General features: G+C 43.9%; 1 protein-coding gene across 2 annotated transcripts in view; it reads left to right on the top strand.

The window, feature by feature from the left end:
* LOC109462764 (heparan sulfate glucosamine 3-O-sulfotransferase 6-like) overlaps positions 1 to 14,273 on the top strand; it is a 36,023-nt gene extending 21,750 nt beyond the window's left edge. For both annotated transcript variants that reach the window (XM_019759353.1, XM_019759351.1), the window contains one exon: positions 10,317 to 14,273. In XM_019759353.1, coding sequence (XP_019614912.1) covers positions 10,317 to 10,932 — 616 coding nt within the window. In that variant the 3' untranslated portion in view covers positions 10,933 to 14,273. The remainder of the gene's footprint in view (positions 1 to 10,316) is intronic.
* The last annotated feature ends 10,704 nt before the right edge of the window (positions 14,274 to 24,977 follow it).

Raw genomic sequence — 24,977 nt, 5'->3', positions numbered from 1 at the left:
TTTCTTGAAGATAAAGGATCAGTGCCGCAGTAAGGTAAAAAAAAAAAACTGAGGCGGCATACAAGTAAGAAGGCCAAGGACAACAATCGGAAGAGCGGGAGGAAGGGTTATTCAAACTGCAGTCATGGCCGATTACTAGTAATTGGATATTCACCGGACAGGATTTTTTAAAAACCGGTTATCAAAAGTCTGGTATGAACGCTAAGGGTTTTAGCCGGGTTTTTGAAAAACCGGTTGAAACCGCTAAATGTAAGTCTGGTATGAACAGGGTCTTTGAAATTCAGGGAGTTTTATCCCTGCTGTAAGTTTTGTTTTTGGACATTTTGAATAATAAACTTAGTTATAACGATTTAGGGAGAAATAGAGGAAGTCTGTGGGAAGTAGATTTGTTTGATGTGAAACTCTGAGGGAGAAGTTTGTGTTCGTTCTCTGTGCCACAAACTGGGCTTGTTGTTTATCACACAAGTAACCAGTGACTGTGAACATTAGCTTAATCTGGAGATCTTGTTACTTTTGTGAAGGTTTATAATTTAAGTGCAAGTCAGTAGTCTTCTGGAAACTTTTGGCACCTTCTTACAAATCTGCCTGCGAAAGTGTCTGTCTTTAATTGTTAGCTCAGCCACTGCTGGACTACAACTTACAAGCACTCTGAAATATCGGTAAATTTATTGACAGGACCAAAGCACAGAGACTGACCTACGATCGTTAGATAGTAAATACGTAATTTTGTATGATCACAATAATTAGAGTACAAAGTGCATACCTGTGTACACAGTCCACACGTACCATATTATATCAGTGAGATAACAGTTATTAATACACAGTTTGCAGCACAGTTTTTTCTGTTTAGACAATGTTATGTACTTACAGAGCGTCTTCATTGCAAAGTGAGGTTGGATGTTGTTAGTATCCTATGATGAACTGGATAAAATCAGTGATGTGAAAATTTGTAAGTAAAGAAGTAAAATTACAGGTTTCTTATCAGCTGCGCAAATCTGCAACGGAATCTGAACTAAGGTCAGACTGAAACCCCCACAAAGCCTCCATGTTTGTTGTGACCTTGGGGTGGGGGTGACCTTGTCATACAGGTTTGTGCGATAACAAAAGGTCACGGAACACAGAGTTATCGCCGACCTCTGGAGTTGTTTGTGCGGATTAATTAGTGCCAAAAATCCTGGCGAAGTCGATGGCGATTGTTCGGGGACAAAAGTGGCGTGTTGATTAACTGGCGACATGTGACATTGTGTCCATATCTGTGATGTGACATGTTTGGGAATGTGTACAAAATGTAGCAGTGTGTGGCTGTCTGTGTGAAGTCGGCCACATTTCTGCTACAGAATGTGTACAAAATGTTACTAACAAAATGTAGCCGTGTGTGAAGTCTGCCACATTTCTGCTACAGGGTTCTCCCTAGAAGTTTTTAAGGGGAGAAGTGCTCCGTAATTGGTTGACACCACTCCTAGAAAAAAAAATCGCAAATTTTCAAGAAAATAAAAGAAAACCCTTAAATTTGAAACGTTTGAGAGAGGAGCTAGGATTGTTTGGGAGAGGGAAGGCCCTTGCCTCATTGCTTGAGGAGAGAACTGCAGCAAAAACAGGCTGCCATGTGGATTTCAGACAGAGAAGCATTTCTTCTGAAACTGAGACTAGCTGCTGTAGAGTTGTGTGAGAGCAGTATTTCTTCTGAAACTTGCTGCTGCTCAGATGTCTAGTGGGGAGGGGGGCACCATGGTTTACACCCTTCAGATGACCTTGTACAGGGGGTGGGGAGGGGGGCACCATGGTTTACTCACTCCCTGCAAAGTTTGTTTTCTTTCATAATGTGTGCATGTGGCTGGTACTAACAACACTTCAGCCAGAGACTCTGGGCTGCTGCCAGCTGTAACCCAGTTTCCAGCAGACAAGCTTAAAACTGCACAGACATGCTGGCACACTTGCCTGAACACTCCCACCCAAAATGCGCCTGAACACCAAATCAAGCCTGAACACTAGTAGTACGAACACAGACATGCTGGGGCACTTGCCTGAACACTTGCAGTCTTGCACCACAAATCACAATGAACACTTGCACCCAAAATAAGCTCCCACGCATAAGCCTGAACACTTGCACCAAAACGCTAGTACCCAAATCAAGCCTGAACACTAGTACGAACACATAAGTCTGAACACGCACCAAAAATAAGCCTGAACACTTCGTTGCACCCACACATTAGCCTCTACCAGGCTTTGGGAGGCTGCTGGAAAGAGTACAAATCGGACAAGAGATTTTGTTGGCTGGAGAGAACAGTTTGCTTGAACACTTGCACAAAAAAATAGCCTAAACACTTGCACCCAAATAATAAGCCTGCACACTTGTGCCCACACGTAAGCATCAGTAATTAAAGTACCAATAATTGGAGTAGAGAAACAGATCATTTCCAAACACACCTTCACAGGTAAAACTGAAACATTTCAGTCCTGACAGTGTATTTCCTGTGCCCAGTTCTGCAGGTATTGTGAATTGTGTGGGAGATTTTCCCAGCCCCCGGCCAGTATTATTGTATCAGGTACTTCATTCCCACAGAGATTCACTCGCACTTTGTTCCCCCAAATCTAATTTAGCCCCGCAGTTATCCAATTGTCAGCCTTATTCACGACTCCAAAATCACAGTCAAAACAGGCTAATGTGAAAAGTAAGAGGAGAGAAGCAGGAATAAAAGATAGCTTCATGTTTGTGTGTAACAACAACATCCCTAACCATGGAAATATAACCTCATATTAGCAGACGTAGTCATATTAGTACTGTAGGAGTGTAAGTTTTCCAGACAGTGGTTGTCTGTTTGACAGTGTTTCCTGTTTTTGTATTGTGCTATCTTTGAATCTGTAAAAGCAATTAGCCTTTCGGCATGATTTCGCAAATTAAGTTCACTATAACCTTACACTAGTTACAGGTTGGCATAATTTAGACTTTTAAAAACTACTAGGTATCTATCTGGGCAGTCTAATAGATTTGACTAGCCTTTTTGCAGCCACACAAATACACACGCACTGTGGTAGATAAACGGTAGTTTGAGGACTTGCAGTGTTTGCTGGATGCTGTATCTTTACCAGCCAACCACAGTTCTGTTTGTTTTGAGATTTTCAGCTTCATTCTCCTACATATTATTCTGGTAAGTCGACACCAGGGGGGTTCTAAATGAAATTATTGGGCAACAGTCCCTTCTCCTGCACTAGAGTCCATTCCGCGTCACCGAGTGGGTTTTTTTCTCCATGTTTCTAATACGTTTGAATTATTTAGAAGAAAAGAATACCCCAGTAACAAAAGTTCCAAATTTTTCAAAAATTTGAAAATGAAAATTTGAATATATTTGAATTCATTTATATATTTCTGAAAAATACAAGTGGTAGAAATACCCTTTTTTCCAGTGTTCTGCAATATTGCAGAATGTCAAAAATTTTGTTCTGGAATTTGCAAATACACAATCTTTTCAGCTTAGTAGTAGAAGTTTTTCTATAGCAATACAACAGAAAGAAGAGTACTAAATTTTGCCCCTAGAAACTGCACAATCTGGGTTTAGAAGCAAGATAGTATTTTTGTGCAGCACATCTTAGCAAAACTGTGGCCACATGCACGGAGGCCAACACCATTGAACCCGTGGCCTTACTTTTTCAGTCTGCAAAATTGCAGCTTGCTTTAATTTTTCGTCTGCGACATTGAAAATGTCTCTGCAGTTTCAAAATGCAGACTGCAGGTGGGTATTTCCAACACCCAGAAATGGTGAACAGAAACAACAACCATTCTTCTGACACTCTGCAATTTGTAAACCTGAACCCTCAGGAGTAAGAGCTGTCATGTGAAAGTTCATTTCCCAGATTCTTAGAGTTATAATAACTGCAGTCCCCCATGTGGATCCTCGCATCCATCAGTGTTATTCCCGGGGGGCTGTGCAGCTATCTGTGCTGTTCCCTGGGGGCGGGTTTGCAGATATGAGCGGCAGCATGTGGCTAATGTAAAGCCTGCCAGGCTGTCAGATGGCAGACAGACCGTGGAGAGATATTACAGGCAAAGTACTTAGGGATGCACACAGAACCTGTAGGAAGCATAGTGCTGCATACCGGTTCACTGGACTTGGATCCGGACTTGTGAGAATGTTTAGCCTTTAGGTTCAAGTCCAAAAAGACTAAAAGTCAAGAACCGAGTCCGGACTTATTACCATAAAGACCATTTCGCATTCCCCTTTTCTTTCCAAACCACCTAAAACCTTTCGTAGATTGCAAAATCTGTGCTGCAAAATGAAGAAAACATTGCCATCGGGCATCATCAAGTGTCAGCCTCCATGTTCTGTGGCCAAAGTTTCACCCAGATAACACTGCAAGGTTGCAAACATGTAATTTTGTATTTGCCATGGGTTTAGGTCCGGACTTACGAGTCCGGAACTGAACCTAAACCTCTGGACGTGAATCCGGACCTGAACCTAAAATTGGTTTAGGTATGCATCACTAAGGAAGCATGTCGGCAGAACGTACTGCACCTGCGCTAGCCCACTACTTTCTACGGTTTTCGTTGGATTTTTGGTCAACGTTGCATCAGAATTTTGCCTGTTGCAGAAGATATGTTTTCCGACATAACCTTTGGAAACTACAGACGGGATGTTAACCTTATATATGCGAGTATGACCTTATATGAGACGTTCTGCCGAAGTGCTATGCACAATACATTATGGACTTCTTGCAGATGCAGTACATTCTGTCAACGTGCAACTGTAGCATTAGCAGTTGGCTTGTGGGCCACAGATTGACAGAATGAAAGTTTATTTTGCAAATACAAGCCCGAGGGCTAATTGCAGGTACAAACAACATGTATGAAAAAAGAAAACATATAAGAGAACTACGTCTAGCGATATAGTACATTCTGCAACATACATGGTACTAGTTTTGCTGGGTTTGACTTCTTCTTTTGGGGGAGTTCTTCTATTCTATACATCGTAGTCTATTACATGATGTGGGTTCTTTGATTTTAGTAGTAAAATTGTTTTTCTTGGGGAGCGGACGATAGCAAAAAGGCTGACACTCAGGCTAGATACGGTTGCTTCTTGTATTTCCTGACTGGGAAGCAGGGGCACATCACAAGTGACACATTATACATGGCAGATGCATATCAGAGTTAGGAGAATGCCGAACAAATGTCCCAGCATGCCTGCACTGATCTGAAGTATGCCGCACATCTCGGGGCAAATCCCAGCGGCCATGTTCTCATTTCTGCTTAGGGGGGCGGCGGCAATGCTCTCATTTCTGCTTAGGGGGGTAGCGGCAGTGCTCTCATTTCTGCTTAGGGGGGCGGTGGCAATGCTCTCATTCCTGCTTAGGGGGGCGGTGGCAATGCTCTCATTCCTGCTTAGGGGGGCTACAACATTGCTGTTGCCTGTTTCCCAACTTAAAACGGTCACTATTCTCCACAGGCCATTAGGTGTGTTATATCAGCCCCAGTCTTACTAAGCATAGACCTCTCCTGACTGACACTGACAGTCAATTTTTGCAGCTCGTGCCTTTAATTTTCTCTCTCATTGAAACCAATCCTGTAGTGTAAAGCACTCAAGATTGCACTAAACTAAAGGTCTGGGCCTATGCAACACAAGTTTTTCAATGCAGGCAAACTGGACTCTCTATGGCCAGCCAACTCCCCTGGCCAGCTACATTCTTTTCAGGCTGATTTCTACTATTTATTCCATGTGCAAAAGAGTCTGTTGGAGACAGACCTACATAACAGTTAACACAGGCTAAAACAGACAGGTCTAGTACCTAACACAGGCCTATATAACACAGACCTTACACAGGCACAAGCCTAACAGTTCTTGCGGGAAAGTGTGTAGGTTTGGGAATTGGGCCCTTCCCTGGGAATAGATGGAAATGAGTTGTACTAGTGATGCCTGCCTTTTGTAGCCCTGCCCCAACATCTGTCTCCCTATGCAGGCCCGGCCGGGAAAAGCCATTCCTTTTCCATTTCCATGCAGTTATACGAACCCATCTCGCTCCTCATGCATGTCAAGGAGCTTCGCGCTCGGGGCAATTTCCCCGCAACCCTGCTGCCATTTAAACAGAACCCGTGTGCCATTTACGGCGGGCCATAGGCTGCAGCAATTAATTTCACTTCTAAAAAAAGGCATTTTTCTCGCCCGTGACCAGAGGTAGTTCCCATCACTGTGTAGATGGTTTAGTTAGGGTGAAACACCCCAAAACAGCAGATCAGGACCCAGTATCCACAGGGAAGTTGTAGAAAATGCCAGCAGGTATTTTAAAAAATTAAGCATTGTTTTTGTGAAATTTCCTGAAGCTTGCGACAGTTTTTATTAAGACAATACTGTAGTACTAGTAGCTATGATAAAATTGTGTTCTTATAAACATACCTGTAGCTATAGTAAACGCGTATTCTTATAAAACTGAAACATTTGAATAAATAAATATCTGAGGGAGGTTGGTAAGGATGCTGAGTGGACAGAATGGCATAAGTGGCAGCCGAGAGGCCTGAAGTTCACTGAACAGCCACTGTGATAATAAGAGTGGTTAGAGAACAGCTCCAGAAGTAGTTAGAGAGGCTTGAACAGCTTGTATGATAGTTTGATAGTAAAATACCTTCTGAACAGCTCTTAGGGCTGCTAACGAGGGAGAAATATGGAGAAAGCTCCAGCCTGGAGGTTCTGTCCTAAGTACAGATCCCCTGCGACCTGCCAGCCACAGTTAAGTACAGCGTGTCAGAGATAAAAACATCGCCCTGAGGCCTGGATGGAGGTTATATGTTACATAGTAAAGTGCAGCGTGTCAGAGATAAAAACATCGCCCTGAGGCCTGGATGGAGGCTACCATGTTGACAGTCCTGTGCAGCATGTTGGGCATAGATAACAATCGCCCAGACGCCTGAAGAGAGGTTAAGATAGGACCTGGGAGGAAGATATGTTCCTTGGGAGGTAGACCCTGCCTGGCTGCCAATATTACATGTTCATCACTCTGAAGCCTGGAGAGAGGTTATATGTTACATAGTAAAGTACAGCACGTCAGAGATAGAAAACATCACCCTGAGGCCTGGTCGGAGGTTATATGTTGATAGTACAGTTCCCTGTCCTGTGGGGGTAGATAACAATCGCCCTGAAGCCTGGCGAGAGGTTAGGTTTGGAGGGAGATATGGCTGGGAGATATGATCAACATTAGGACCCTGCCTGGCTGCCTTTCTTGGCCTGTGCCTAAAGGGTAGATAACATCGCCCAGTTGCCTGGAGAGAGGTTATGTTGGGACCTGGAAGGTAGATATGATCGCCATTACTGGCGTAAGGACCCTGCCAGGCTGCCAACGTTACATGTTCATCTGAGGCTGGCCTGGGGTGTACAGCATGTATGCATGTAGGGAGATGTGAGGATGGGTGAAGGTAGCATGTTAGGGTTTTTTTTTCCAGAAAAATTTAGCATGAGGGAGAACACTAGCCTGATGAGAGAGCAAAGCAATTTTTTTACAAGAGTAAAAAACAGTTGGTAATGTTAGAATGCATTTTTATGATGTTTTGTTTTTAAATTTTCACTGGACGTCACAAAGACTTAATGCTGTGTACTGTACTAGTATGTAGCCACATAGGGTTCGATCTGAAAATTGATATGAGGGAGCAGCGCCCTTATTCCTCTGTTTAGAAAAACCAGTGGCATGTGCACTGTCACTATTGGAGGCCTTTTAAACATGAGTGGGAATGAGCGATACCTATGTAACTTGTGGAAATGAAAAAATGGAATATTTACGGAACTGTCACGATATTTGTGAAACATTTCGAAAATAACACACCATTTTTTCCATCCCCACACTGTAACATGTTGGAATGAGTGATACACATGTGGGAATGAGTGATACATATCTAACCTGATGGTAGATACGAGCCACTGGTGCGTGCGCAGACTCATAAACACCCGACCAAGACCTGAAATCAAATTAGGTGCAAATCAATGGATCTTTTGGGTATTATACCTTTAACCACGCTGGGGAGTAGCGGGGTCAGTGGTGTAGCCGTTACGCTCTGCCCACTTCGCATGGCAAAACAGAAATATTATTGATGTCTGTCCCGAGTGCCGTGTACCGGTTCGCTGGGCCGGTTCCAGACTTGTAAAAATGTTGAGGTTCAAGCAAAAGAAAAAACAGTACTGAACTTACAAAAAAAAATCATGTCCCATTCCCTTTTTCATTCTAAACCACCTATAGCTTTCTGTAGATTTTTTTTAAAATGTGTACCGGTTCGCTGGGCCGGTTCCAGACTTGTGAAAATGTTACGGTTCAAGTAAAAAGACTGAATGTTTGGGATCAGTTCTGGACTCACAAGAAAAAAAATCATGTCACAGACAAAGAACAAAATCATGTCACATTAACTTTTTCATTCTAAACCATTAAAAACATAGCTTTCCATAGATTAAAAAAAAATTAGCACTGGAAAGTGAAGAAAACATGGGCATTGTCAATTGTGTCAACTTCCGTGATTACGTGGCCATAGTTTCACCCAGACCTGTTGTGCAAACAGTACACCTTAATATATTGCTTCTAAACCCTCAGTAGGGCACTGCAAAATGTTTGCCAACGTGCGATTTTGTATGTGCCATGGGTTTACGTCCGGAACTAAAGACTGAAGTTTGGACGTGAACCTAAACCTCTGGACTTAAATCAGGACCTGAACATAAACATGAGTTTACATGTAGGTACTCAGCAGTATCTGTCCCAACTTTCTGCACAGGGTAGATCATACTAGATGTGTAGCCTCCGTAGCAGGCTTATAGAACTGGGGGTTTGGTGGTCTTGGCTGTTTTCTAATTAGCCCAGTTCTAAAGCACGGGAGTAATTCAACCAGGCCGGCTATGTTGTCTATATGCAATCAGAAAATAGCACATAAAAGCTCCCAAAGACCCTGAAGACCTCCAAAACCCCCAGTTTTTGGCATGCTGTGGAGGCTACAGTACTAGATGTGTTGGTGTGAGCAATTACTGTCAGTATAGCGTAGTCTGTGTTGGGTACCTGAGTTGGTGTGAGTGATTATACTATATTTATAGCGTAGTGGGTGGGTAGGTTAGTTTGTGTGAGCAGAAATTGCAGCGTAGTCTGCGTTGACTACATGACTGATTATAGCGTAGCGACTTGACTGCGGTGGGTAGATGAGTTTTGTGTGAGCAGAAATAGCAGCTTTTTGAAGTGTTGAAGCGTAAGTTACCCTCAGGCGACACTAGACAGTCGAAGTGGACATTCAGGCTTGCTGTGCCTGCAGCTAGTATTTTGGGCTGTTTGGGGGTTGGGAGCGCACACATAAGTTCTCGCTTGGCTATTTGTGCATAGGGGCCCCCTGTGCTGTGATTTAGAATTAGACACCCTATGCTGTGATTTAGACCCCCTATGCTGTGATTTGGGTGTTTTTCGAGGAAAATGTTCATAAATCTTGCAAGAACTGAGCGTGTACAGGCAGGTTTGTCGCTCCTGCAGCTGTATTTTGGGGTATGGGTGTGAAGGGTTGGAAGTTTTTGCTTGGCTTTTTGAGCATAGGGGCCCCCTATACTGAGATTTAGACCCACTGTACTGTGATTTAGCCCCCCTATACTGTGATTTGGGTGTTTTGGGGATGGAGAACCTTCATAAATCTTGCAAGAACTGAGCGTGTACACTCAGGCTTGTCGCTCCTGCAGCTGTATTTTGGTGTGTTTTGGGTCGGCTGCATGCCACTTGTGTGGGACTGTTGGAGCCTGGAGGGTCGTGTTGGGACAATAGCTAATGGCCGCCCCACAAAAGGTCGGCTGTTGTTAAACCTCTGAAGGGTCTCCCTGCGATTCTGCCCACACCTGACGTGCCAAGGACCCAACAAACCTGCCATAATGCAGCGTTCTGATGTGTTTTTTCTGTCAGTAGTTGGGGTAGAGAACTGTCAGATAAAAACGCACAGCAGAAACACATTTCTTACCTTCACCAAGAAGCTTATGTATTCAGTTCAGAGGCATTCATGTGTGTGTTTGTGTGTTTGTGTCTGTGTGTTTCTGTAAACACAATAACTCGAGAAGGCTTTGATGGATAGACTTGATGTTTGGTAGGTGGGTAGGTCTTGATGAGACCTCGAAATGATTAGATTTTGGGTCCCCTAGCGGCTTGTTTGTGTCTGTTCTTCACCTTCCCTTTTCCTGACCATTTGTTTGTTTTTAGCCGTAAGGCCACACCAATTTAATTTCTTGTTTGTTTGTTTGTTTCAGGCAGAAGAAGCCTCTGACCATTGCAATTGTGTTGTGCCTGTTTGTTTGTTTGTTTGTTTGCTGACGATTTATTTGTTTTTTTATTTTCAGGCGTAAGATGCCGCCCACCATCGCCCGGCAGATCACGATGGAGAAGACTCCGAGTTACTTCATCACGCGGGAGGTCCCCGCACGCGTCTACAACATGTCGCGGGACGTCAAGCTCCTGGTCGTAGTTCGCGACCCCGTGACCCGCGCCATATCGGATTACACCCAGACCGTCAGCAAGAAGAACACCAAGAAGTTCGAGGAGCTTGCGTTCATCAACAACGCGACGGGGTTGGTCGACACGTCGTGGAGCGCGATTCGCATCGGGGTCTACGCCAAGCACCTGGAGAGGTGGCTCCAGTACTTCCCGCTGAGCCAGTTCATGTTCGTTAGCGGCGAGGAGCTAATTAGCAACCCGGGGAAGGAGATGGGACTCGTGCAGAACTTCCTGGGGATAAAGAAGGTCGTCAGCGAGAAGCATTTCTACTTCAACCAGACGAAAGGTTTCCCGTGCCTGAAGAAAAAGGAGGGTAGCAGCAGTCCGCACTGTTTGGGTAGAACTAAGGGGCGCGCCCACCCCGACATAGAACCCAACGTGATACAGAGACTACGGGACTTCTACCGACCCTTCAACATGAAATTCTACCAGATGACGGGAAGGAATTTCAACTGGCCGTGAAGAACTCACCTCGGACGCTACAAATGTGCCGGTCGTAGGGCCAGGGATACATACAGTGAAACCAAGAGGTACTCTAGCAGGCAACCTGCTACTGTAGTGTGGAATCCTTATATATTTGTTAGGACCAAACTTGGGCGGGATTGGGTAGGCCAGGTGTTCTGTGGCTGAGCTATCAGCACAATATACAGATGATCATGAAATTTGGGCCTTTTGAGCGTAGGGGCCCCCTACGCTGTGATTTGGACCCCTATGCTGTAATTTGGACCCCTATGCTGAAAATATGCAACAAAAGAAAAACCTTAACTTCGTAAAATCTGTCGCTCAATAGTGTCTCAGGGTTATGTCAAATTTTTTTGTACCTGACCCCTATGCTGTGAAAAAATCCTGGTGAGAACATTGTTATGATACCACAGAACGCCGGTATGACACCACAGAACACCTGGCCTGTCAGAAGCCGCCATCTTGACAGTCAAACATGTGCAAGGTCAGACACTTACCGTAGGTCACCCTCAGAGGAACGACTTTTACCTGTGCAAACTAGACGTCCTGGACACCTGCCGCTCAGGTGTTCCGTTTCTCACCTGTACGCCCAGGAGGGGGCCTGCAGGTGAGAAACACACAGCCCCTTCGTCAGCCATTTCCAAGAAATGAGAAAAAGAGGCAAATCATTCTGAATCTACGGGGCCAACATAGGGGGACCCTGTTATTCGGGCAGATGTGTCCCGTTCTTTACACTGCAAAAAAGCATGTGGTTAACAATGGCTCTAATTCTACTGCAGGTTGTTTCAGAAATATCTAAATAAATTGAAAAACATATTCAAATTTTTATTTTCAAATTTATGAAAAATTTAGAACTCTTGTTTAACCGCGCGGTGACTTGGAATGGACTCTAAAATTTTATTTTTTTCCAAATGATCCAAAATTATTACAATCTTTATTTATAAACCCTCTTACTAGTTAAAGTGACTTGGACTTGACTCTACTGCAGAAAATTTAACCCCTATTTTGGTTCCCCGCAGTTCAGAATGGTTTGCCTCTTCTTGTACAGTTGTGTAATACAAATGTATATATATATTCCTTGCCACATTGGCAACCTACGGGTACGTGTAAAAATACAAATGGAATTTTTGCCCTTGGTGCTCTGTTCTGTATGTATCGGACCATGACAGTAGATAGTGCCTGCTTAGGGTCTAACATTCTCTAACTACTACTACTACTGTACTCTCTAACACCTCCCAACAAAGTCCCGATAAAATCCCGAAATTTCCAGCACTTTTCCTTGCCAACCTCCAATCAAGAAAACCCATACATAACCTAAAATTGGTTTATTGTTTCGATTGTATAACAATACACTAAAATAAAAAACGTTTAACTCGGTGTCTAGCCTAACCAGAAGTGGTACAGCCAGTCCTAGAGGTGCTTTTCAGACCTGGTTTGCTGAAATGAACAAAATCCCCTCCAAAAGTCTAACTAAAGTCAACTTCCCCAAATGGCAAGAAACTGGTTCATGAAAATATTGAAACACAAAAGTTTCCTTCCACACCTTTTTCTGTTCTGAACCATCAAAGGTGCCAGGTCTTCTCAGTAACCATTTGACAGGAATAGGATATATGAGTTTTCTTTTACACAACCAAACTTGTCTTGCCCTGTTTGTGTTTCAGTGTCTATCAGACACCTTCCTCAGAGCTTCTGACTGGAGTTCTGCTTCTCACCACTATATCATATGTAGTAGCAAGGTAGGAGAAGTCTGGTTGTGTAAAAGGAAAACTCCTATCTCCTATACTCTTACCAGCCTGCTGAAACTATTTTTTGGGAAATCTGACCGGAATGTCTGAAATTTGCCCCTTCAGCAGACAAGTTCCTGACACAAGAAGTTTTCCACCTGCCCAGTTCCTTAGGGAATGTCTTAAAGATGCAGGTGTGCGGAAGGAGGAATTTTTCTGCAGGACCAGTGTGGGTTTTCCTGCCATGTCATTTCCTCACTATCAGGGATCAGCTTGCCACTTTCCGGGTACACGCAACAGTACTAGTACCCTACTCCAGATTGTCAGAAATTCTGCCACAAAACAAGAAATTCTGCCACAAAAGAAGAAATTCTGCTACAAAACAAGAAATTCTGCTACAAAATAAGAGATTCTGCTACAAAAGAAGAAATTCTGCTACAAAACAAGAAATTCTGCTGCAAAACAAGAAATTCTGCTGCAAGATAAGCAGTACTATGCTCTCAGATATTCTGCTACAAAACTAGCAGTACTAGAAATTCTGCTACAAAACAAGAAATTCTGCTACGAAACAAGCAGCACCTAAAATTTTTGCTACAAAACAAGCAGTACCATGCTCAAAGAAATTCTGCAACAAAACAGGCAGTACTATACTCTTACATGAGGTTTATTGACAACAGAGAGCCTGATTTTTTTTTACCCGGCAAACTTACAAATTGTCTCTGAAGGGGCAGTCTTGATTTTCTGGAGGTTGGTATCCAGTAGCCTGATGGTGCAACATTTCTCCTGTGTCCTGTGCAGGACTAGAGCAGTCCTGTTTCACAAATATGTGCCGTGTTTGGAGGTTAAACAGACCCCTGCTAACTATGTTGATTGCTGAGCCATGGTATTAAATATTGTTTCTCTTTTCCGAACTAACTAAACAGCACTAATCTGTTTACTCCACGTCTTCCGACTGTTTACAGTATTTCTGTTGTTGTTATTGTTGACTCGAGCCTTCTTCAGGGCGGGTGCTTCCTTTCGCAGGAACTTCAGGGATTACGTTTTCTGTTAGACTTTGGGTAGAAAAATGAACTCTAATTAGCAAATTTCTGTACATGTTTGGTAGTGTTACATCTACATTTGCAGGAAAGTGGTCTTCCGTGAGTAAAGAAGCTATTTTTTTACACAACCAAGTTTTTATTCACAGCCGACGTTTCGGTGACCGTCTGTCACCTTCCTAACTGTTTCATGTCAGCTGTGAATAAAACCCTTGGTTGTGTAAAAAAATAGCTTCCTTACTCAGTGACTTACCAACCTGATGAAACTATTCACGGAAGTGGTCTTCCATGTTACTGTTACTGGTGTTAGTTTGAATTCTAGTCATTCCTTCCCCACCATGGCAGTGGTAGCAACATGAACATGTCAGTGTTACCGTGTTTGTTTCTGTGTCATACATTCCCTACCTTCTGTCCCTGAACTCTGTTTGTATATAGTTTCCTCGAATAATATTTATACTTGGGGTCTGGATTCCGAAGAGTCTGTTGATGTAGAGAGCGAACCACGACAAAACCCCACCAACTTGTACATTTCCTATGTGTGACATTCACACGCCAGAGAATTAAATGACACTATTTTCTTGGAGAGATTTTTGTGTTGGCCTGTTGTTTATAAGTGTTGAAAGCTGGGTGTTACTGGGTCAGTAAACTGGAGTCTGGTTTGTAACAGAGACTAACAGTGTTTAGAGAAGGAAGACAACTTCCATACATAACCGACCACTGACTGTTACAACATGCTGCAAACTTCCATACATAACGGACCACTGACTGGTACAACATGCTGCAAACTTCCATACATAACGGACCACTGACTGGTACAACATGCTGCAAACTTCCATACATAACGGACCACTGACTGGTACAACATGCTGAAAACTTCCATACATAACCGACCACTGACTGTTACAACATGCTGAAAACTTGGTAGTCTCCAACAGACTCTTTTGCAGGCTGATTAAATACAATATAGATATCAGCCTAAAATGAATGTATGCAGGCAAACTGGACCCTCTATGGCTGGCCAACTCCCCTGGACAGCTTTTTTTTTAGGCCGATTTCTAACCTTTATTCAGCCTGCAAACTGGACCCTCTATGGCCAGCCAATTTCCTTTCTTTTTTTTTTCCAATTTCTACTATTTATTCAGCTTGCAAAAGAGTCTGGTGAAGACTAGGAAAACTTGGCAGGTTTTAATTGAATTAACGGGAACTCGAATGGTTTATTCTGAGATTGTATAAAAAAAGCTTCCTGTTGGGACCTTTTTTTGTTTGGTGCTAACAATAGGAAGGTCATTGGTTACACCCGAGTGGAGAGACGTGTGAATTGTTCTGACCTGTGTGTAGATTCCACAGCATGCCAAAAACTGGGGGTTTTGGGGGGATCTTCATGGTCTTTTGGGAGCTTTTATGTTGCTATTTTCTGATTGCATATAGACAACATAGCCGGCCTGGTTGAATTACCCGTTTAGAACTGGGCTAATCAGAAAACAGCCGAAGATCACCAAACACCCCAGTTCTATAAGCCTGCTACGGAGGCTAACCTGGGTTTTCCTGTTATGTTAATCCTGCATTTATAGGACCAAAAAATATAACCTCCAAGCAGATTTTGCTGTGGCATAGTTGTAAGCAATCAACCAATCACCCAAATACAAGTAAGAAGGTACATGTATAGTCAGATGTAAGCTTTCCTCTCAGTCCTGCATTTTCAGTATGTTCTCTTTTTAGAATTTTACTTGATTGTAGACGGGGAACAACAGACGATAAACCGGACAGTGAGTGTGTGTGAGTGAGTGAGTGTCTGAACCCTGGAAGCCAGTTATGTGGCCTGAACCCTGACAGTCATGGCTGTTCCCTGTCTGAACACCATTCCAACAGTTGGCCGCACACCTGCAACTACTTCAAACTTGGCCCCAGGCCAGCCCTCCATATAAACCCAAACCTGTAGCTGTTGTGCACCCTACCTAAAAATTGGGTGCACAAAAAATATTTTAGGTGCACCAGATTAAATAAGTAGAATGTCTTTAAAAACTATGATTATGTTTAATTTCAAGGACAGTACTATAACAATGATTGTATTATTTTTTCTGACACTTCGATGTTAAGAATATGCTGTAACTACTATATATTTAACATCTTTACATACGTTAAACCTATGAAAATATTGGATGCACCCACAGAAAAAATTGGGTGCACAGCTCCAAATTTGTATTTCAAGCCCTGATAAGCCACCCTAAACACCCATGCAGGAATGTCAATGAGGATTCCACTTACTCTGTAAGCAGAGGTTTGGGTTTTGGCTTATTTTTGGCATGTTTTTAGGCTTTCTTTTTTTTGCATCAACCTAATGAAAAAAAATTCCAGTGCAAAAGCGAAACCCTGATAAAAAGCCTAAAAACATGCCAAAAACAAGCCAAACCCCTGCTTGGAGAGTACAACATGTAGATTCCGGTGTTGTCCCACACGGGTTAACTGCCCCTGGCACAATAACCCACCCCAAACACCCATGTAGGACTGAGGATTCCACTGTTGCCCCACGCAGGTTAACTGTTGCCCCAGCCAGCCCCCTGCTATAACCCACCCCAAACACCCATGCTGGACTGAGGATTCCGGTGTTGTCCCACGCAGGTTAACTGTTGCCCCAGCCCTGATCCTCTGCCAGGGAACTGCAGGCAGTCGGACAAACAAGCCTGACAAATTAAGAACACATTACAATGGGGTAATTTATTCATTCACAGCAATACCCATTCAGAAGTGGCCATCCACCCGCCCAGGTAAACACGCCAGGTGTAAAGATCGACTTAGCGCCCAGGTGAGAAGTGGCCGTACCTGCCATCGATTCCCCATTAGCACACCTGTAAACCTGACAACACCTAGCCTCCGCAGCAGGCTTATAGAACTGGGGGTTTGGTGGTCTTCGGCTGTTTTCTGATTAGCCCAGTTCAAAAAACAGAGGTAATTCACCCAGGCCGGCTTTGTTGTCTATATGCAATCAGAAAATAGCACACAAAAAACTTCCAAAGATCCCAAAACCCCCAGTTTTTGGCTGCTATGGAGGCTAGCAACACCCTTCTGCAGGAGCCTCCCTCATGAATAAATTAGCATGTAAAATGCCAGCGTTTCCCCCTGATGTGATTTGGTAACTGTCGCTGGAGTTAGGCCCCCGCCGCCGGGGTGAACTTTGGAAGCCACAGGACAACCAAACAGGCGGATGAACTGCGTACTCTCCAAGCAGAGTCGGGGTTTGGCTTATTTTTGTGTGTTTTTAGGCTTTAGGGTTTCTTTTTTGCACTGGATGGGGGAAAATTCCAGTGCAAAAAAGAAGCATGCCAAAAATAAGCCAAAACTCAAACCTCTGCTTGGAGAGTATTACAGGGTGAGTTTTTGGTGGTTACTGAGGTGTTAAAGTTCAAGGTGAGCAGTAAGCACTGAAATCTGCACAGAAATAGTTTCCAGTGGCCGTAGAAATACCCTTTTTCAGCACACTACAATATTGAAGCAGTACAGCACCCGGTGTTCCCAGGTGGTCTCCCAAGAAGCCAACAAACAACACAATATTGAAGAATGCCAAAATTTTGTTCTGCAATTAAGAAATACTTTATGGAAATTAATAAGTCTGGCCTTAAATCCACATCACATACAAAATTGCATGTTTTACATACAATTTGAAAAATGCATGCAAAATTACTAGTATATCATAAACATAGATATCAGTGCCACTTAGTAGTAACTGACCCAAAGGCTCTTAAACAATATTATACCAACACCATAGAACCCCTAGTCTGCAAAATTCCAGGTGGCTTAATTTTTCTTCTGCAATATTGAAAATGTCTCTGCAAAATGCGGCCTGCAGATGGGTATTTCTAACACTGGTTTCCCGCAGACTGCTTATAGAGTTGCTGGTTAGACATGACGACAGAACTCCCCATAACAAGGCAGCTGGACCTTTTCTGTCGGCTGTTCAGTATCTCGTCTCGAATTCCTTGCCTTACCTAGAAATACGTCCGCTCTATTTTACACAGAGAGACCAAACATATCCTCTAGCTGTGGGATTTTGTCCCCATGCAGAACTCCATGGCTCATATAATAATGAAAAATTCTCTTCAATTGTATTCAAGAGTATTTCCCTAGTTTAAGATTTTTAGATAGAAAAGAAAAATTCACTTTCCTCATGAAACTCGATAATCCTCATACTATAAGCTCCATCTGTTCTTACATTTACAATCAAGAAGAAGCGGAACCTGTACATATGTAGTTTTACTATAGATATATTTTAGTCAACCATCGCTATCTACCATGACCTGTACTTAGTTCGCAATGGGCAAAAATGTACAATAAGGGTCTTTATGTAGCAGAAACAAATTTGGGAAAGAACTATATCATGTCTACACAGGATTGTTTCCGTTCTGTTTTGCTTCGATAAGACTTGACAGGGCTGGAAATACTGGGTGCATGTACACCTTAGTCAGTGCACCCAAAATTGGAGCTGTGCACCCAATTTTTTTTTACGGGTGCACCAGTGGACCCAAATATTTTCTTAGGTTAAACGTATGTAAAGATGTATAGTAGTTACACTGCATATTCTTATCATCTAACGTTAAGTGTCAGAAAAAATCATTATTAATATACTAGAAATGAAACATAATTATAGTTTTTGCTGACATTCTACTTATTTCATCTTAAATATGGTGCACCTAAAATATTTTTGTGCACCCAATTTTTTAGGTTGGGTACACCTATTCCCAGAAATGAATTTCGAGCCCTGACTTGATTTCTTAGTTTTCATTTTGCAGAAACAAATTTGGGTAAGAAGTGCATCATGTCTACACAGGATTGTTTCTATTCTGCTTTGCTTCGATAAGACTTGAGAAGAAGAAGGAAGGGGAGAACCAATCTTCTGTCTGGGAACAGTGAATATTCACAAGGTCGGATTAACACTTCATGCAAAGCTTCATAATTGGTTTTTGTGTGCTGGAAAAAGTGGATTTTCGGATTTAGCCGTAATCAGCATTGTCACTGCCATTCACATGCAGCCCTAGCAGCTGGCTGGTGTGTAGTAATGGGGGGATAATAGTTGCCCCTCACTGGACCGTCTTGGGAATTGTTGTCTGTGTTGTTAACCGTCCAACAATGCTGGGAACACGAAATGATCAGGCTGGCAAACATGTCAAGAACCACTTTATTCCGTGTAGTCAAGAGTCCTGCAAACACTTGGAGACGGTCTTCAGCAGGACAAGGACGCTTCTCAAGTGTCTTACGGAAAGTGGATTATGACTGAACCCAAGTGGAACAAAACTAGGCTCCATAGCACGCCAAAAACTGGGGGTTTTGGGGTCTTCATGGTCTTTGGGAGCTTTTATGTGCTATTTTCTGATTGCATATGTTAGGCAACATAGCCGGCCTGGTTGAATTCCCCCCGTTTTTAGAACTGGGCTAATCAGAAAACAGCCGAAGACCAGCAAACCCTCAGTTCTGCTACGGAGGCTAGAACAAAACCACGGGGATTCAGAATGAATCAGATCAAGGAGCTTTCATCATCATGTGATGAAAGCTCCTTGATCAGATGCGGCACGGAAAGGTTTTTGGGAAACGAACCATTGTCCTGTGGTCCATTTTCCTGCACCAGATCGCCCCATGTCCACAGAAACGCGATGTGGGCAGCCCCGGGCGGGGTTTTGTACCGCACAGCGGGAGCGGCATTAATTCTCCATGCATTTCCATCGGCTCCTTTCACAAACCCACATCTGGGGCAGCCAAGAGGCTTCCACAAATGCGGCGGAACGGGGAACAGCCCATTTTTGGTGGGAGGATCTGTCAGGGGGGCTTCTCTTCGTGAAAGGGGGTCGGATTCCCTGAGGGGGGGGGGGTCTACGGGGAACAGGACTCCCGTCCTTTTGTATCTGTGTCGGCAAAAATTCTTTCCCTCCTGTCCTCACACAAAAACCCGTCCGCAGGGAGACCTAAATTGTCCACCAGACCAAGGTCCTTGACCAGACTCATTTGCAGGCTGAAGAAATAACAGGTCTTTTTTAATCGGCCTAGAATTAATTAATGATGTACATGTAGCTGGCCAGGAGAGTTGGCCGGCCACAGAGGGCCCAGTTTGCCTGCTGACCGATTTTTGTAGGCCAATTTCTAACGTTACTATTTATTCAACCTGCAAAAGAGTCTTGCAAAATTCCTTCCCTCCTGTCCTGACACAAAAACCGTTAGTAGGGAGACTTCCCGACATCCACATAATTTAGCTAACGCTATCCCACACGAGAAATCTAGCAACTTTGAGAGAAATTCAGACGTACAGACTCCAACTAACCTTGTGTCATGTCTGTTCTGTGTGTGTTGGAACTACTCTTCAAGCAGAGGTTTGGGTTTTTGGCGCGTTTTAGGCTTTTTTTATCGGGGTTTCCTTTTTTTTTTTGCACTGGTATCTGTTTTTATCTTTTTTTCTTGGCGTAAAAAAAAATACCAGTGCAAAAACGAGAGCCCGATAAAAAATGCCTAAAAATGAGCCAAAACCCAAACTGCTTGGAGAGTATGCTGGAACCAGACTGTGTGCCAGGGCACAAACACTTGAAACAACGTTTTTTTCTGATAACAAGCCTGATATAAACAGCCATGTACAGGCATTTTCTCAGTAGATTTTAAGGAGGGAAGGTTGGAGTGTTCTCTGACAAGTCCAGTTTCTCAGATAAATAAGTTGATAACTCTCTAGACGTCGGCAAAAAGTACGAAGGAGGGAGGGGGGGGGGCGAAGTGTCAGTGTTGAACATTGCCTTCTTCCATATCTGCTTGGAGATTTGTTCTGAATGACGTGTAACGTTAACGTTATACATTGCTACAGAACAAGGGGTAACGTTAGAATATCACTGATATTTTTCCCAAATGGTTATGAAGATTACTTCACTTCACTGCAGGTTGCTTAATTTTTCTTCTGCAACATTGAAAATGTCTTTACGAAATGCAGCCTGCAGGTGGGTATTTCTAACATGATACTATGTGTTATGATGACATCTAACATACCCTTGTCACTTGCCGTGAAGGTGAAACCGTTAGTGCTTCAGAGTAACTGTAACAACATTAGTTTTAGCAGGGTTGTTACAAAACAGATATTGTTACAATCTTCAACAATCTTTCATCGCAAATTCATGTCCGATTGCTACTTCCAACAGAACACGCTTAATGATGTAGAAATTGTCTAATTTGATAGGGAAAATATGAAATAGAAATAATTCTCAGTCACGTCATTGAAAGAACCATGCGGGTTGATTTTTCTCCGAAACGATGATTTTGAAATCGTTGGTGTTTTCTTTTTTTTTTTTTTTTTTAAAGTACAGTTGTTGTGAACTCAGGCTAGCCTCTACCAGGCCAAATAGAGAGGTAGCAAACTGCTCTCTCCAGCCGACCAAACTCCCTTGGCATGATTATCTCTCTATTTGGCGGATTTCTACTCTTTCCAGCCGCCTCCCGAAGCCTGGTAGAGGCTAAACTCAGACCGTCAGTCGAGGCTACTTCAGCCTCTGTTCTGTTTAAGATCAAACACGAACAACAAACAGCCAGTGGGCATTACGATGTCGCTCCCGTTATTTGTAAGATCTGATGATTGCTTTTGTAACAAACAGGTTTGGTCTCTTAGGACATCACGGTGAAGACAAAATCACGCTGGGAATGGAAACATCAGTGTTGTAGTTTTTGTTCAATCGTTTTGTCTGTGTACTCGTAGCCGTTCTTAACAGGTGTGTATGCTTGTGTGCATGTGTTAGTGTGCATGTGTGTGTGTGTGTGGGGGGGGGGTATTAGTGAAGGTTGCAACAACAAAGGGAGGCCGAGGTTTTGAACAAACAAGTGTCGTCCTTCCAAACAACAGTTACTCAAGCAACTGGATATGATTTTGGAAATTAGTAGCCAGTAGTAACGTTAGGATTTTAAATAGAACACAGAGAAACAGGTGGGTTTCAACTCTGGTGTGTCTTTTGACGTTTTTCTGTTCCAGTCACAGTAAAGCGACCTGTTCATCCATTAAACCTCGCCCACTGATTGATATACAACGCAGGTAAAATACCCAGGTAAAACCCAATTGATACGCAGGAACAGCTCCGATGATACGCAGGTAAAACTCAGGTGATACGCAGGTAAAACTCAGGTGATACGCAGGTAAAACTCAGGTGATACGCATGTAAAATACGCAGGTAAAGTACGCAGGTAAAAACTCAGGTAAAACTCAGGTGATACGCAGGTAAAACTTAGGTGATACGCAGGTAAAACTCAGGTGATACCTGGTAAAATACGCAGGTGATACGCAGGTAAAACTCAGGTGATACACAGGTAAAGTACGCAGGTAAAACTCAGGTAAAACTCAGGTGATACGCAGGTAAACCTCAGGTGATACGCAGGTAAAACTCAGGTGATACCTGGTAAAATACGCAGGTGATACGCAGGTAAAACTCAGGTGATACGCAGGTAAAACTCAGGTGATACGCAGGTAAAACTCAGGTGATACGCAGGTAAAAACTCAGGTGATACGCAGGTAAAACTCAGGTGATACGCAGGTAAAGTACGCAGGTAAAACTCAGGTGATACGCAGGTAAACCTCAGGTGTCACGGCGGGATGAAAGAGAAGTCAAGAGCTGCCGATCACCCGGTGCCCTTTTGGCTCCCCCGGCGTTTTGACAACAGACGTCCCGATTGTTGTGCCAAGTCCCCCTTTGAAAAGGGTCAGCCCTTACAAGATTTAACAGTATTTATTTTGTCTTCAGCGCTCGGACTAAGCTCCCTTTGACAGCTTCCATTTCCCGGGCCTATCAGGTGTCCGCAATTAGTATTTTTTCGGTAATGTGTAGCGGCGGCCGGGCCGGCTAAGGTTACGGTAGGGCGCCGGCGGCCGGACTAGGGGGGTTACCGCAGCGGCGCCGGCCTGAAAAATTGGTCAACTTTGAAGCGACATATCTTGCTTCATACTTTGGTTTGGGTAAAGCAAATTGTTTCCCGCTGTTTGGTAAGTCTTTCGGAGCAGGTGGATACATTTTGCAGCGGAATTTGATCCGTCTTGACTGTATTTATGCCGTTTTATGACCCTCTCTTACGGTGTGTAACAGCGGGTAGGGTTACGGAGGGCGCCGGGGGTTGGCGTCGGGTTGCGCCGTTCGCTCGCCCCGTACAGTCCGGTCAGGAGTACCCTGGGTGCCAGACTAGTATCGGGCCGTTAGCCGTTTTCCTTCGGCAGCCAAGAGCCCTTCGCCCGCATATCTAAATTACTAGTTTTCACCCGACTCCTTTGCAGGCTGAATAAATAGTAGAAATCGGCTAAGGGGAGGCAAGGCAAGCTGGGGCCTCGTTTGGCCGGACAACTCCTCTGGCCAATAATGTTCCCCGATTTCTACTATTTATTCAGCCTGCAAAGAAGTCTGATGGAGACTACTAAATTACCGCTAATTTGTCCGGCCCTAGAACTTGTAGGGCCAGCCAAACTCCCCCCGGGCTAGACTCCCCCGTAGCGGTGATTTAGACAGGCGGGCGAAGGGCTCTTGGCTGCCGAAGGGACGCGCTAGCGGCCCGATACTAGACACAAGACATAAGAAAGCTTCATTAGCATTTGGCAGATTTCCGACAGATCTGAATTAGCGCTACTAGTAATTTACAAAAAAGCATTATCGAATTACACAGAAGATTAAGTGAACCATTTCTTTACAAATTTAAAAATTTGCCATTTTGAAATAGCAGCATTCAAATTATACATTATACATTGTAGATATACATAGTATAACATATTTACAAAGTACGAAATACTACTCTGGCACCCAGGGTAGGCCAGGAGCCACGGCGGGAAAACAGCGGTCCTTCGCATCACGGTCCATTTCAGGTGTAAGGCGAACACAAGACGCGATGTCTGTCCACTTAGCGCGACAATGCCGCCGGCGCGCGCCCAGTGTGGACATAGCGGAGAGCTTAGCTGTCGGCTGGCGTCACCGTGCAACAAAGGCACAACTCACAGCACACAGAGTACCGACAGATTCAAGACCACATCACGACCAGACCACAACTTTCATCAGATTCACGACCACAGCACAACTTTCATCACAAAAAGTACCGACAGATTCACGACATCTCACAACTTTCATCACACAAAGTACCGACAGATTCACGACCACATCACGACCAGACCACAACTTTCATCAGATTCACGACCGCATCACAACTTTCACCACACCAAGTACCGACAGATTCACGACCACATCACAACTCTCATCGCACAAAGTACCAACAATTTCACGACCACAGCACAACTTTCAGCACACGTAAGGCGTGCCGTCAAATTCACGACCACATCACAACTTTCAGCTGATTCACGACCGCATCACAACGTTCATAATATTCCCGACCACTTTACAACTTTCATAATATTCCAGACCAGACCACTACTCTCATCACACAAAGTACGGTCAGAATCACGACCACTTCACAACTTTCATAACACAAAGTACGACTTGCCTGCCAGCCATCAGTACTGTTGCGACCATCCCAGCTTGTTCTGCAAGGCCATGCCAGGTGCAGGTAGACATCGAAAACACAGCTCAAGATCAGAAATAAGTTACAGCAGCCATGAAGTTTCAATTATATTCAACACGAAGGAAGTGAGATGTAGTTTTTTCAGTTTTTAAAAATCGCAATGATTTTATTTTATTAGAGTGTCTGTAACTTTTCACTTTCCGGTCCTTTTCCCATGACAGTAGACATTTATGTAGTAGTTTGTTGTTAGAGGCGTCCTCACGGTGTTTTCTGTTTTGTTAGCGGACATTTTTGCGTTGACCTGAGGTTGTGGATCAAGTGTGTGACTGTGAGGGATGGGTTACATCATTTACATAATGCAGTACTGGTGTATGCCTGGGGGGAAGGGGGGTTCCGGTAGCCTCGACCAGGCTTCGGGAGGCGGCTGGAAAGAGGAGAAATTGGTCAAATAGAGTTGAGTTGGTCCGCTGGAAAGTACAGTTTGCCGCACCCGAAAATGTACAATGTACTCTCTAGCGGACCAACTCCCCCGGCATGTTATCTCTCTATCTGGCCAATTTCTACACTTTTCAGCCGCCTCCCGAAGCCTGGTAGAGGCTTAAGAGCCCCGACTGGTGATGACAAACGCTCTCCGGCCCTCTACCGCTCCATCAGCTCCGGGGGTGGGGGTGGCGGGAGTGGCGTGTAGAGAAAGGGGTAGAGAAGGGGGGATCATAGAAGGAGGGGGTGGCAGACGGTTTAGGGGGGGGGCGTGACGTAGCTAAGCCCATGGATATACGGGGTGTACGGG

This window comes from Branchiostoma belcheri, unplaced genomic scaffold (genome assembly GCF_001625305.1).
Source record: "Branchiostoma belcheri isolate BF01 breed outbred unplaced genomic scaffold, Haploidv18h27 scaffold12, whole genome shotgun sequence".
NCBI classification, from domain to species: Eukaryota; Metazoa; Chordata; class Leptocardii; order Amphioxiformes; family Branchiostomatidae; genus Branchiostoma; species Branchiostoma belcheri.
This window is presented reverse-complemented; position numbering and strand designations above follow the sequence as displayed.